This window comes from Nanorana parkeri, unplaced genomic scaffold (assembly GCF_000935625.1).
Source record: "Nanorana parkeri isolate BGI_ZX_2015 unplaced genomic scaffold, ASM93562v1 scaffold347, whole genome shotgun sequence".
NCBI classification, from domain to species: domain Eukaryota; kingdom Metazoa; phylum Chordata; class Amphibia; order Anura; family Dicroglossidae; genus Nanorana; species Nanorana parkeri.
Window position 1 is genome coordinate 775,438 of NW_017306615.1, and position 12,841 is coordinate 788,278.

General features: G+C 47.6%; 2 protein-coding genes across 6 annotated transcripts in view; one reads left to right on the top strand and one right to left on the bottom strand.

The window, feature by feature from the left end:
- The window catches only part of DRC3 (dynein regulatory complex subunit 3), an 18,768-nt gene extending 6,876 nt beyond the window's left edge, over positions 1-11,892 (bottom strand). The window contains exons 1-8 of the mRNA XM_018558590.1: positions 11,708-11,892; positions 10,279-10,395; positions 8,636-8,802; positions 8,349-8,495; positions 7,031-7,150; positions 6,582-6,694; positions 3,633-3,807; positions 2,298-2,429 (exon numbers count right to left, since the gene is read on the bottom strand). Coding sequence (XP_018414092.1) covers positions 2,298-2,429; positions 3,633-3,807; positions 6,582-6,694; positions 7,031-7,150; positions 8,349-8,495; positions 8,636-8,802; positions 10,279-10,395; positions 11,708-11,867 — 1,131 coding nt within the window. The 5' untranslated portion in view covers positions 11,868-11,892. The remainder of the gene's footprint in view (positions 1-2,297; positions 2,430-3,632; positions 3,808-6,581; positions 6,695-7,030; positions 7,151-8,348; positions 8,496-8,635; positions 8,803-10,278; positions 10,396-11,707) is intronic.
- Positions 11,893-12,529: 637 nt separating this feature from the next.
- Positions 12,530-12,841, top strand: part of TOM1L2 (target of myb1 like 2 membrane trafficking protein) — a 45,891-nt gene continuing 45,579 nt past the window's right edge. For all 5 annotated transcript variants that reach the window (XM_018558578.1, XM_018558581.1, XM_018558580.1 and 2 more), the window contains exon 1: positions 12,530-12,637. In XM_018558578.1, coding sequence (XP_018414080.1) covers positions 12,586-12,637 — 52 coding nt within the window. In that variant the 5' untranslated portion in view covers positions 12,530-12,585. The remainder of the gene's footprint in view (positions 12,638-12,841) is intronic.

Below are 12,841 nucleotides of genomic sequence, written 5' to 3' on the forward strand. Positions count from 1 at the left end.
CCCGATGAAAGATTTTTTCTTTGCATGACTGTGGGAATACTTTACACTGAGGACTGATGGTAAAGAACGAGATACGAAAGACGCCGCAGTAACTGTGTCCCATCAGACAAAGCGTTTGGGGCTGTCTGTTACAGCCGAAAGTTTGGGGTGAGTACGCACTCTATTAGGGGGATGTATTGATCTTAATACAAACCCCAGGAAAGCACTACTCTACCGAACATTGGAAGGCTCTGCTATTTGGCTTTGAAGCGGAGCTGTATATTACAGAGACTTTATCTGTTTATATTTTTTGTTAGCACAATTAATTGTCATTCACAATTATTTTCGTTTGTATTTTTGTTTACCCACCTGAATTTTTTCACGCATATGATTTGTCACTTAATGTTATTAATGCACATGAAGGTGTAAAAAAAGTGAAGGATTTTTTAATGTGTATAGACTGATCCACTTTATTTTTACACATTGAGACACCTACAGGTGAAACTCGAATAATTAGAATATCATGCAAAAGTAATTGCAGTAAATGCTGCAAAAGGGGCCCAAACCAAGTACTGAGTACATATGCATGCTTGTACTTTTCAGAGGTCCGATATTGTTCTATGTACAATCCTTGTTTTATTGATTGCATGTAATAATCTACTTTTTTGAGGTTGTGGATTTGGGGTTTTCATGAGCTGTAAGCCATAATCATCACAATGATGACAAATCACGGCTTGAACTATCTTGCTTTGCATGTAATGAGTCTCTCTCATATATTAGTTTCACCTTTTAAGTTGCATTAGTGAAATAAATGAACTTTGCACGATATTCTAATTATTCGAGTTTCACCTGTAGAAGCACTTGGTTAAAAATCACCTCCTAATCGTACACATGTTTATTAACTATTACAGTGCCGTGTTTTGTCATTGATTTACGGTACTTGCATTGATGTGATTTTTTGATGATTTGTAGTTCACAAACACCATTATGTGGTTTTTTGATTCACCTACTAGCGCTGTTAATTTGGTTTAGATATAACAAAATGCTTCCACAGACTGAAAGGGAACAAATAAGATAAGTTCATCATTAGGGTTTACATACACTTTAAAGTATAAGTACACTTTAAAATAAAGTGCATTGTGCATTTATGCCTTTTGCCCCTCTCCCCTGATCTAACCTAACCTGCCCCCCCACCGGGAGGCATACGCAGGGCCGGATTCCCCACATCTCCCGATGCCTGGGACATGCAGTTCTGGGTGCCGGGCGGTAATTTGTTTTCTACATTTAGCCCTGCTTTGCACAAGCAGGGCTAAATGTAGAACGGATAAGCTGATTGTTTGTTTACAAGTGATCTTGGCGATGTCGCCAAGATCACTTGTAATAAGACTGCAGCCGGTCCGTCCAGTCCCCCCGCGCCACTCCGTGTAAACAGTGAGAGGGGAGAGCTGTCTTCCCCTCTCACCTGTCACAGGAGTTCCAGCACAGTGCTGTGCTAGAACTTCTATATTGGAGGTGACAGGCTCATAAAGAGAACCTGTCACCTTCAAATGCTAGAACACAGGGGCTTGTTAGCTCCTGTGTAATAGCAATAAAGTTGAGTAAAAAAAATATATACATAAATAACAAAACAAAAAAAAGTTATAATAATTAAATTAAAAAAATAAAGTAAAAAATAAATAAAAAGTAAAAAAAAATAAGAAACAAATTATAAATAATAAAAAATAAAAACAGTAAAAAATGATTAAATAAATAAAAATTTTAAAAAGTAAAAAAAAAAAAAAGGGATTAAAAAAGTAAAAAAAAAAGAAAAAGAAACAATAAAAAAAATTCAAACTCACCCTGCCGGCCCCGCCATCTGGTTGGCATTCTCCATTGTGGGGGGTGTTATGGGGGGGGGGGGGGTGCATTGAGGAACCTGGCCTTGGGGCAGCGTTGAGAGTAAATCCGGTCTTGGGCATACGTACCTCGATCTGACAGCTACGGTTCTGCTGTTTGTTAGATTCAGCACCCCAAGTCTTCAATTTCCTGGCCACAGCTGAGCATTACAGCCCCATAGATTTTTATGGATCTCTAGCCTCAGGACACAGTCCCATAGAACTCTATGGGGCTGTAATACACAGGCATGGCCGGGGCAATAAAGACTTGCGGCACTAGATGTAAACAAAGTGTGGGAACAAGGTAAGTATGCAAAGTGCACTTATCCTTTACACAAAACTTGACCTGAATACCATTACAATGTCCCTTTAAAAAGGTCAGGATTACAATGGCTCCTCCGCGCTGTCTGGGGGAATAAACACTGTTAGGAGATGAGAACTTACTTCTAGTTGGTCCACCAGCTGAAGCTCCAGGGTCAGTAGGGAGTCCATGAGCTGGGTGACGTCCTGACTATACTGCAATGTTTTAGTGTCTACGATCTGCTGGTCTGTGATCTGCGAAAGCTCATCAAACAGCTAGAGAGACATACAGGACATCATCAAAAAATGTATTTCAATCACTTGTAAGGACAAGGTTAGGTTAGAACAACCTAATCGTTCAGAAAATTGGAGAGTATATGGAGAACATAAAATAAACTACTCATGACTGGACCAATGCAAGGAACCATATACTGTATGTACTCTTAAAGCAGAACTCCAGGAAAACATTTTCCTAACCCTGGTAGTGGGGCTACCCCTCACTGCAAGGGTTAAGTACTTTTTGTCCAGGTTACAAAAAGCTATACTCACCTGATCCTAGAAGCCGGCCATCTCGTAGACCGGTCCTTGGAGCGTCTCTTCCTCTGCTGTGCTGCAGCAGTCTAGGGTCCCCGAGTCATAACGCTCTTTGCATCGTGTATAGGAATCAGGACCCCGTGGGACATGCAGCGGAGGGGGAGACAGGATGGAGGGGGCGCTGTCACAGCCAACCGGGCTTAGAGCTCATAGACCGGTCCCTGGTGTGTCTCTCTTCCTCTGCTGCAGAAGTCTAGGGTCCCTGAGTCATCACGTTCTTTGCATCGTCTATAGGACACAAGGACCCCGTGGGATACGCAGGGGTACAGGATGGAGGGGGCGCTGTCACAGCCGGCTGGGCTTAGAGGATCGGGTGAGTATAACTTTGTTGGCAAAAACAAGCAATTAAACCTTGCAGTGTGGGGGTAGCCCCACTGCAAGGGTTATGAACATTTCCACCAGGAGTTGTTCTTTAAAGCCTAACTCCTGCTTTGTTTTGAATAGAGGAACTGTTAAAATGTCTGTCTAGTCATTAATGACCCCACTTGAGAGATTTTCCCTAATTTCCTATCCCTGTGACACCCCTACAAGAAACAGAGGCGCAGTTGTCACCAAGACAGAAAGAGACAAACAGTAATAGAAGAAGTTCTAACCTTTCTCGGCCCTGTGTCCCCGTCCTTCCTGTCCTAAAATTACGTGATGGGAAGACAATCCATGATGATACAGAAAGCATCGGTGACGTTATAATTGTAAGTGCTGGGCAACGTAGTCATGCCCCCTTATGGCCCATGACACTCTCCACTTTCAGTATGTCTTTGGGTTTGACTGATGCGCAGCGTCATTATAATGTTACCAATTGCTAAATGACATAATGGTGAGCTGACATGCCCACTATTCATACAGGAGCACTGCCAGTCCACAGTCATGCACCCTTTTCCGCTATACCTCATCGTTCTTCATTTGAAATTCATTAATTTTCTTGGCACCGGCCTCCTGGTTTTCTGCCACGGCCTCCTGCTGACATTGGTTAAAGATAACCATTTCGGCTTCCCTGTTCTCATAGTGTTTGAGGCCATAATCGAATATAGCCTGGCAGACCTCGGTACACTTCGTCCTGTATGTGGGGTCAGTGTTAAGGAAAAACATACTGTACATGATGTATGCAGGGCAGCCATCAGAAATTTTAGGGCCCCTTACACGGCTTTAGGCCGAGCCCTCCCCCCGCGCCGCTGGACACAGGGCTTAGTGACGCACTGGACGCAGGGCTTAGTGACGTGCTGGACACAGGACCCACCTGAGAGTGACCCTGCAGAGCCCACCATAAATGCTGCACAGCCCATCTGAGACTGTCTTTGGTGGGCTCTGAAGGGGTCTCAGGTGGGCTGGTCAGGGCTGCATCCCTCCCTCCTTTCCTTCCTTCCTAGCTCCTCTTACCTGCACACATGGCCTCGTCTGCCGCCGGACCGGCCAGAAGTGACGTCACATCCGGCCTGTCCGACATCAGACGAGCAGCGTCGCTGATGGGGCCCTTGCTTGTCTCAAAGCCACTGGAGCTGCAATGCTGGGGCCCTGCGCTGCTAGGGCCAGGCCTCCGCCTCCTCGCCCTTCACCATTGGCCGATAGTCATGTAAGGGATCCGGGCGGGCCCCCCAGGCTGCCCGGGCCCCTTACATGAGTATCTGCCGTACCACCCTGATGGCTGCCCTGGATGTATGAATATTGATCCTATATTGTGATATTGACTTACTATACACCGGTCACCTAATATGACTAGAGAAGAAGAAAATTTCGGAACATGCTGATACCTGAATATACCTTTCAATGTCTGCAGTACCCCAGAAGCACTGCATTTAAGGGTGTGCATTTCCCTGCTTTGCACCATCCTATCAGGCCATCTCTATGCGGGCTGGCTTTACTGGCCAATATAAAGGTATGGGAAGCAGGAAAGGATGAGCCGGTACTCCAGATTGCAGGGAAGTGTTGAAAATCATATATTATTTCACCCGGAAGTCGCGTATCTCCAATGGAAATGATGTCGCCCGCTGTTCGTTCTAGCGTGGAGAAGCCTATGGACATGCGAACCAGCTTCACTGCGACCACGCTAAGGGAGATAGCGTGGGCTATGACGCTTGTGACTATTTAATGAAAAGTGCTTTACTTCTTGCACATATTATCGAGTGCCGGCGACTTCTATTATGCACGTTAAGGGAGACACGGGACCTCCAGTCATGGCTTTCTCCAAGCACCGAGAGGGAAGTGGAGCCGGGACCAACCCCTTCGCATAGGAGCCTTAGGAGAGGTACGGGGGCACTAAGTCCACCATTACTGCACCTTTCAGTACAGCCCATGAGAGATCCAATGGTAACGATCACCTCCTCCAGACGGAGGAAACACAATAACTGAAGAGCGATAGTATCGGTGAGCTTTTAAGTTGGTGTGGTGACGTGTTTCCTGTTTGGAGGAGGAGTTACACACTCTCATGGGCTGTCCTAGAAGACAACTGGAAAATCATATATTATTTTCTAGGTGACAGTGGTACATTAAAGTGGTATATGAGGTAGTTTGTATATAAGTTAACCCAACAGTTTTTGGTTTTGCTTTTCCGAGTCCCCCCACAAATGCTACATGGTGCAATAGGCACTTGGTGCAACAGACAGTCCGTTCAAATGCATAGGCTGATTTAACAGAGCTTAAAGGGTTAGTTCATCTTTGAAAAACAAATCCATACGCACAGGGCCGGATTTACTCTCTCTGCTACCCCAAGGCCAGGTTCCTTCAATGCACCACCATGGAGAATGGCAGACCCGTAGGCTGCATACAAGTGATCTCGTCAACATCGCAGAGATCACTTGTACAAAACAAGTGGCGGCTTCCCTGCTGTACATTTAGCTCTGCTTGCCCATAGCAGGGCTAAATGTAGAAAACAACTACCCGCCCGCTGCCCGGAACTGCATGCCCCGGGCATCGGGAGATAGGACTTCCACTCCCCTGCTGCTCCTCTACTCCCTGCTGCTCCTCTACTCCCTGCTGCTCCAAGGCCGGGCCTTGTGGGAAATTCGGCCCTGCATACGCATTACAGCTTTGATTGTACAGTCCTAGCCTCCATTTTTAAAATAATTCCTACTTTTGAAGCTGCTTCTACCATGGGATCCTAGGCAGGACGGACTGACCTTTGTATATGTGGCCCCAAAACCTCACTAACAAACACTTGTCTAGGAACACTCAACTTGCTTTATCATGCATGCACAATCCGCTCACTATCTCCTTTGCAGAAAGCTGAGCTAACCTGCTGCTCAAGATAGAGTGGACTGCACATATGTGGCTAGGCAAGCCGAGTTCTCGTAGCCCTGTGCTCGTTTGTGAGGTGCTGTGAGGTGCTCCAATGGCCCCTCGATGTGTGGCCCCAGGCCCCTAAGCCCTCATGAAAGTGGGGCTTTAGGCTGTGGCTGGAGCACCTTAGTATTCCTGTGGCAGGAATCCCCAGGTGTCCCCGTTCAGATGCGGCCGGTGTGCCGGTTCAAGTTAATGGCATGCTTACAGCGGCTGCATCTGTCATCGGCAGTCAGCATGTACACGGCACAATTACCTGTGGTTCAGAAATAATAACTGTCCCTGGATGCAATCCGTAGGTTCTTGCCGCGGGAATCTACTGCCGCCCCGTGTAAATATAACCTCATAGGCCAAGCTGTCCAGCAAAAGTGTCAGTTGCAGGCATTGGGAGAAACCATTGCTGGGGAAGCTTACATTGGTCAGGTTTTAGTCATATACAGTGGTCTTCAAAATGGTGCACACCACAGCAACAGGTGAGGTTTAAATCACAGGCATAGCGCGTCAGTGATCTAGATCTAAAGCGAACATCTCCCCTAGCGTGACACAAGGAGGATAGAAGGATATGAGTCCACCAGTTCATCCACACCAGGCAAGGTAGACAAGCGAGTTCCATCCACATCCTCTGCATACATGCCCTCGAACAGGAAGGGGCCATTCAGGTATTCCACATAGGCGACCTTAATGTAAATATCATACAACAGTGACAGATACAACTTCACAAGATAGAAAACTTCAGGGGATAGAAAAACTCTCTGCTGTTCATGGCGACCAACAAGCTGCCATTGTAGTAGAACATGTCAGAGAATGAAAGTAAGCAAACTCCAACCTTCCCACTGTGGTGAAACTCCAAATCCCATCATGCATCTGCCTCTGAGAGTCATGCCTGCGGCTGTCAGAGTCTTGCAATGCCCCATGGGACTTGTAGTCCCACAATAGCTGGAGTGCGGGAGTTTGCCTACTCCTGGTCTAGAAGTTCAGGTGACACACATTGGAGAATATTATTCGGGGTCTACCTTGTGCTTATCCAGCTCTTGCTGACTCTGTTCTTCTTTTTCCCTCTTCACTCTCTCCAAAGTCTCATTATGATTCAGTTCCTCAATGGAGTATTGGTACTTCACATTGGCTATGTCTCTCTGAAATACAAAACGGATCATAGTGACTTTAAAGTGAACTAGGCCAGGCTAGGAACAATCAATTATTTTTATATTCCGAACAAGAAGTGAATGAGCAGTAAAACAAGCCATCACTGACCTATGTAGTTGCAGGCACTCTGGAGCAAATTTAGTCTCAAGCATACAAAATGGAGGCATACAGGTACATCACATTGGCCATGTTTTTAGCGTATAAAATGGAGGAATACAGATATGTTACATTGGCCATGTCTCTAATGTATAAAATGGAGGAATACAGATATGTTACATTGGCCATGTCTCTAATGTATAAAATGGAGGAATACAGATATGTTACATTGGCCATGTCTCTAATGTATAAAATGGAGGCATACAGGTACATCACATTTGCCATGTCTCTAACGTATAAAATGGAGGAATACAGATATGTTACATTGGCCATGTCTCTAATATATAAAATGTAGGAATACAGATACGTTACATTGGCCATGTGTCTAATGTATAAAATGGAGGAATACAGGTACATCACATTGGCCATGTGTCTAATGTATAAAATGGAGGAATACAGGTACATCACATTGGCCATGTGTCTAATGTATAAAATGGAGGAATACAGGTACATCACATTGGCCATGTGTCTAATGTATAAAATGGAGGAATACAGGTGCGTCACATTGGCCATGTCTCTAACGTATAAAATGGAGCAATACAGATATGTTACATTGGCCATGTCTCTAATGTAACAAATGGAGGAATGCAGGTAGGTCACATTGGCCATGTCTCCAACGTATAAAATGGAGGAATACAGATATGTTACATTGGCCATGTCTCTAATGTAGCAAATGGAGGAATACAGATACGTCACATTTGCCATGTCTCTAATGTATAAAATGGAGGAATGCAGGTAGGTCACATTGGCCATGTCTCCAACGTATAAAATGGAGGAATACAGATATGTCACATTGGCCATGTCTCTAACTTATTAAAATGGAGGAATACAGATATGTTACATTGGCCATGTCTCTAATGTATAAAATGGAGACATACAGGTAAGTCACACTGCCCATGTCTGTAACATACAAAATGGAGGAATGCAGGTACATAACATTGGCCATGTCTATAACATATAAAATGGAGGGCTAGCAGTACTTGTACTCAGCAGACATGGAATGTATAAGGCATGTACAAAGTCCAGTCTTACGATATTCTCATCTAGAAGCCGGAAGTCCAGATACACCAGGTTTGGGAGATGAGCACCAACAAACAATTTATAGTTCTCATCCTCGCACATCGGATTCCCCGCCAGACTCAACGACCGCAAATCCTGGAACCTGCGCAGGTAGACGAGCTGAAGAAGGCAAAAAAAAGAACTCTGACATCATAAGACGCGGGACATTGGTTATTAATGAGGAACTATTACTGTGTATACATCTCTGGTCTCCCTCCCAACATGACCGGACACAAAGTCGGTTCAATGAGATTCCTTACATTGTCCAGGGACGCCAGATTATTATTCCCCATTGATAAGATCTGCAGATTGTTCAGGGCGTCCATGTTCTCGAGAACGGAGATGCCGTTATTACACAGACAGAGATCCTCCAGCTTTGTCAGAGCGCCCAGCCCCTCGATCACCTCGATGTGATTAAATGACAAGTCTGCGGACAAAAAAGGGAAGTGAAGGGTTAACATGGAGCAAAGATATGACGTGCCATCGCTGGTTGCGTCCAAGGCCGGTCAGCTGCAGAGAATCGCGGCGCGTATGAGTAAACGTAAACGGCCACCAGCAATTTGTGAGAATCACACAATCCGCCCCATTCGCAAATGTGAATGAAGCCCCAGCCTGGATCTATTGGGTCACCTACGCCTTTGAGGCCAATGCCAATAACCAAAATGGCGGAATTCTGATGAAATCTCACAAATGTAATCTCCCAAAACTCTGAGCTTTGCTCATCCCTAGCAGTGAGCACTAAGGGCCGCTTCATGCTGCAGCGGTGCACTAAATGTTAGTACAGCGCATGGTGGGTGCAACACGCTTGGTGCCCTGGTGCATTGCATTGCCATTCATCCTGAATGGCACCCCAATGCACTTCCCCCCGGCATGTTACCATTCATCCTGAATGACACCCCAGTGCACTTCCCCCCGGCATGTTACCATTCATCCTGAATGACACCCCAGTGCACTTCCCCCCGGCATGTTACCATTCATCCTGAATGACACCCCAGTGCACTTCCCCCCGGCATGTTACCATTCATCCTGAATGACACCCCAGTGCACTTCCCCCCGGCATGTTACCATTCATCCTGAATGACACCCCAGTGCACTTCCCCCCGGCATGTTACCATTCATCCTGAATGACACCCCAGTGCACTTCCCCCCGGCATGTTACCATTCATCCTGAATGACACCCCAGTGCACTTCCCCCCGGCATGTTACCATTCATCCTGAATGACACCCCAGTGCACTTCCCCCCGGCATGTTACCATTCATCCTGAATGACACCCCAGTGCACTTCCCCCCGGCATGTTACCATTCATCCTGAATGACACCCCAGTGCACTTCCCCCCGGCATGTTACCATTCATCCTGAATGACACCCCAGTGCACTTCCCCCCGGCATGTTACCATTCATCCTGAATGACACCCCAGTGCACTTCCCCCCGGCATGTTACCATTCATCCTGAATGACACCCCAGTGCACTTCCCCCCGGCATGTTACCATTCATCCTGAATGACACCCCAGTGCACTTCCCCCCGGCATGTTACCATTCATCCTGAATGACACCCCAGTGCACTTCCCCCCGGCATGTTACCATTCATCCTGAATGACACCCCAGTGCACTTCCCCCCGGCATGTTACCATTCATCCTGAATGACACCCCAGTGCACTTCCCCCCGGCATGTTACCATTCATCCTGAATGACACCCCAGTGCACTTCCCCCCGGCATGTTACCATTCATCCTGAATGACACCCCAGTGCACTTCCCCCCGGCATGTTACCATTCATCCTGAATGACACCCCAATGCACTTCCTTTTACATATGCAAGGACATTTATTTATTTATTTTTTTAAAGGTGGACTGTGCCTTTAAATCCAATGTACAATAGAAGCAGATCTCAGCATCTTACTCACCGAGCCACACGAGATTCACCAGCGTATCCAACCCGCCGATCTTCTCGATGAGGTTGTTGTCCAGCTGCAGTTTGGTCAGGTTGTGAAACTGCCAGAGATTATCGATCTTCAGAATGTCTACAATAAAACAGATCAGCGGATGAACATGACTGAGAGGATGTTTATAATGTTATTATTTCATCGGAAGTGAGAGCCGAAATGCGCGCTGGCGCCGAGACTGAGGACTAATCCAAACCGGCGCGCTGTGTTAATGCAGATGATCGCATCGCAAAGGTGCCTGCGCTATTTTTCTAAAACAGCGCCTGGCAGTGCGTTGCGGTACACTGCAACACAGGTGCATCGGTGGTGCGCTAGGGTGCCATTTAAAATGAATGGCGCCGCAATGCAGGAATGCATTCACGGTGCGAGAGCATGCGTCATTGCATTGCATAGGTGTGCAGGCAGCCTTAGGCCTCGTTGACACTGGCAGCAAAGGGGCGCTATAAACAGGCGGTTGAGCCCCGTGTCTTCGGCCCCCCAGAACACAAAATGGCGACCCCCCTCGGGTGTGAACACTAGTGATGGACTCGGGCGTGTTCGCAGCTCCACGTGCCGAGCCCGCCAGGAACCTGACAGCGCCAATCACAGGCACGGAGACATTTCCCGATCTCTGCAGCTGCGGACCGGGATAATGTCTCAGTACCTGTGATTGGCGCTGCGGCGCTGTCAGCTTCCTGGCGGGCTCGGCACGTGGAGCTGCGAACACGCCCGAGTTCATCACTAGTGTACACATGCCGCAGCAAATTTTATACAGCATGTCCCTCTTGGGGCAGGCGATGCTGCTTGCCAAATGCGACCATTGCAGTTAATGGGACCATGCTGCAAACGCTTGCAGTGTGGTATTGCAATGCATTAAGGAGGAGGCGGCGTCACCTTCTGAGCGCCTGAGAACCGGCTGTCAACCGCGATTTCTTTTACCTGCTTGTTTACTATTTTTTTAAATGCCAGGCCCCGCCCCCTGCAGCGCCATTCTCTCCCCGGCCACAACGAAATGCCCCGCTCCCTCAGCCTCCTGGAGTATCCCCAATATACATCCCACAAGGCTTCAGGCGTAGGGACACGGAGCGGCCTGGTGGGCAGAGCTGCGGGCGTCCTTGGGGCTGCCTGGACCTGGAAAAGGCATCCAGCTCTCAATAACTGAGGAGCACCAAGATGGCGGACTGTGTCACGTGAACAGTGGATCACAGCAGGGCAACGTTGGATTGCTTTGGCAGGGGAGTCATGCCTGTGGCTGCCTGAGTCTTGCAATGCTTCATGGGACTTGTAGTTTCAGCACAGCTGGAGGGCCACAGTGTGGTGACCCACCGGTCAAACCAGGGACTCAAGCAGTTCATTTAAACGTAGACGCTATATCTGGGGGTCATGTGATATAACAATACAAAAGCCTTACGTCTGAAATCGAGGCGCAAGCTGGCGACATCCTTGAAATCGATGCCCTCTGCCTTGGCAATGCGTCCGGCTTCCTCGCTGGGGCCCTGCTCCTCCACGGCTCTTCTCAGCATTTCATCGTCAATAACGTTCGGCTCGGCGATACCATGCAGCCCATTCATTCTCACTTGTCTCCTTTACACAGAGAGGTTTCTGAAATCTGGCTGGAAGACAAAACAGGAAGTGAGAGGAAATCTCTTAGTGGTCACCAGATACAAGTGTCCCATTGGAAGAATTCCCTTCTATTCCTGTTCTGGTGACAACTCAAAAAATTTTGTTTTTTATTTTTAGTGACAGTGGTCACCAGGACAAATAGGATGAATTTATTCAGTGCTGCCTTAGTTCCTGTGCACTTCGCCCTGTCCTTTAATATAGATGTTCTGATACCCTATTCCTACCTGAGCAAGTAGAGATGCGTCCTTGGTTGCCAAGGGCAACTCGACACGTGGTAGGTAAATGTCCAATGACGGCGTTGTTCACTAGTAGCACGGTGAGAAAATAAAGCTTTATCTTTCAAGGTGTCCTCAGCCAATCCTTAGCCGTGACGTCGGAATAGGTGGGCGCTTCAGTGACACTGATGATGGCGGAGTGCGTCGACCAATCAGCACCTGAGGGCGGTGATTGCCTGTCATCCGCGGTGCAGCAAGGACAACATTTAAGATAGACAGGTGCCCAGACCAATGGCGTGTGAGAACAATATCGGTGAGGGCGGGCGAAGTGGAAGAGTCGTCCAGTAGGGTGCAAGATTCTTCCCACTCGTCCAATGGAGACGAAGAGGGGGCGGGAGCTCGGCCTGACTGTGGGAGTGAATCTAAAGACCGGCTGTTTGTTGTCATCAAGATGGAGTTTCTGCTGGGGAACCCGTACAGCACCCCGGTGGGGCAGTGTATCGGTAAGAGAGGCGGGCCCGAGGCCTTGTGTGTATGTGTGTGAGCCCTACAGGGCCTAATGTGTATCACTGTCACCTCTGTGTACACCCCGTGCTATAATATATGTACACCCCCCCTCCCCCGTATGTGTCACTGTCACCCCTGTGTACACCCCTCCTATAATATATGTACCCCCCATATGTGTCTCTGTCAGCTCTGTGTACACC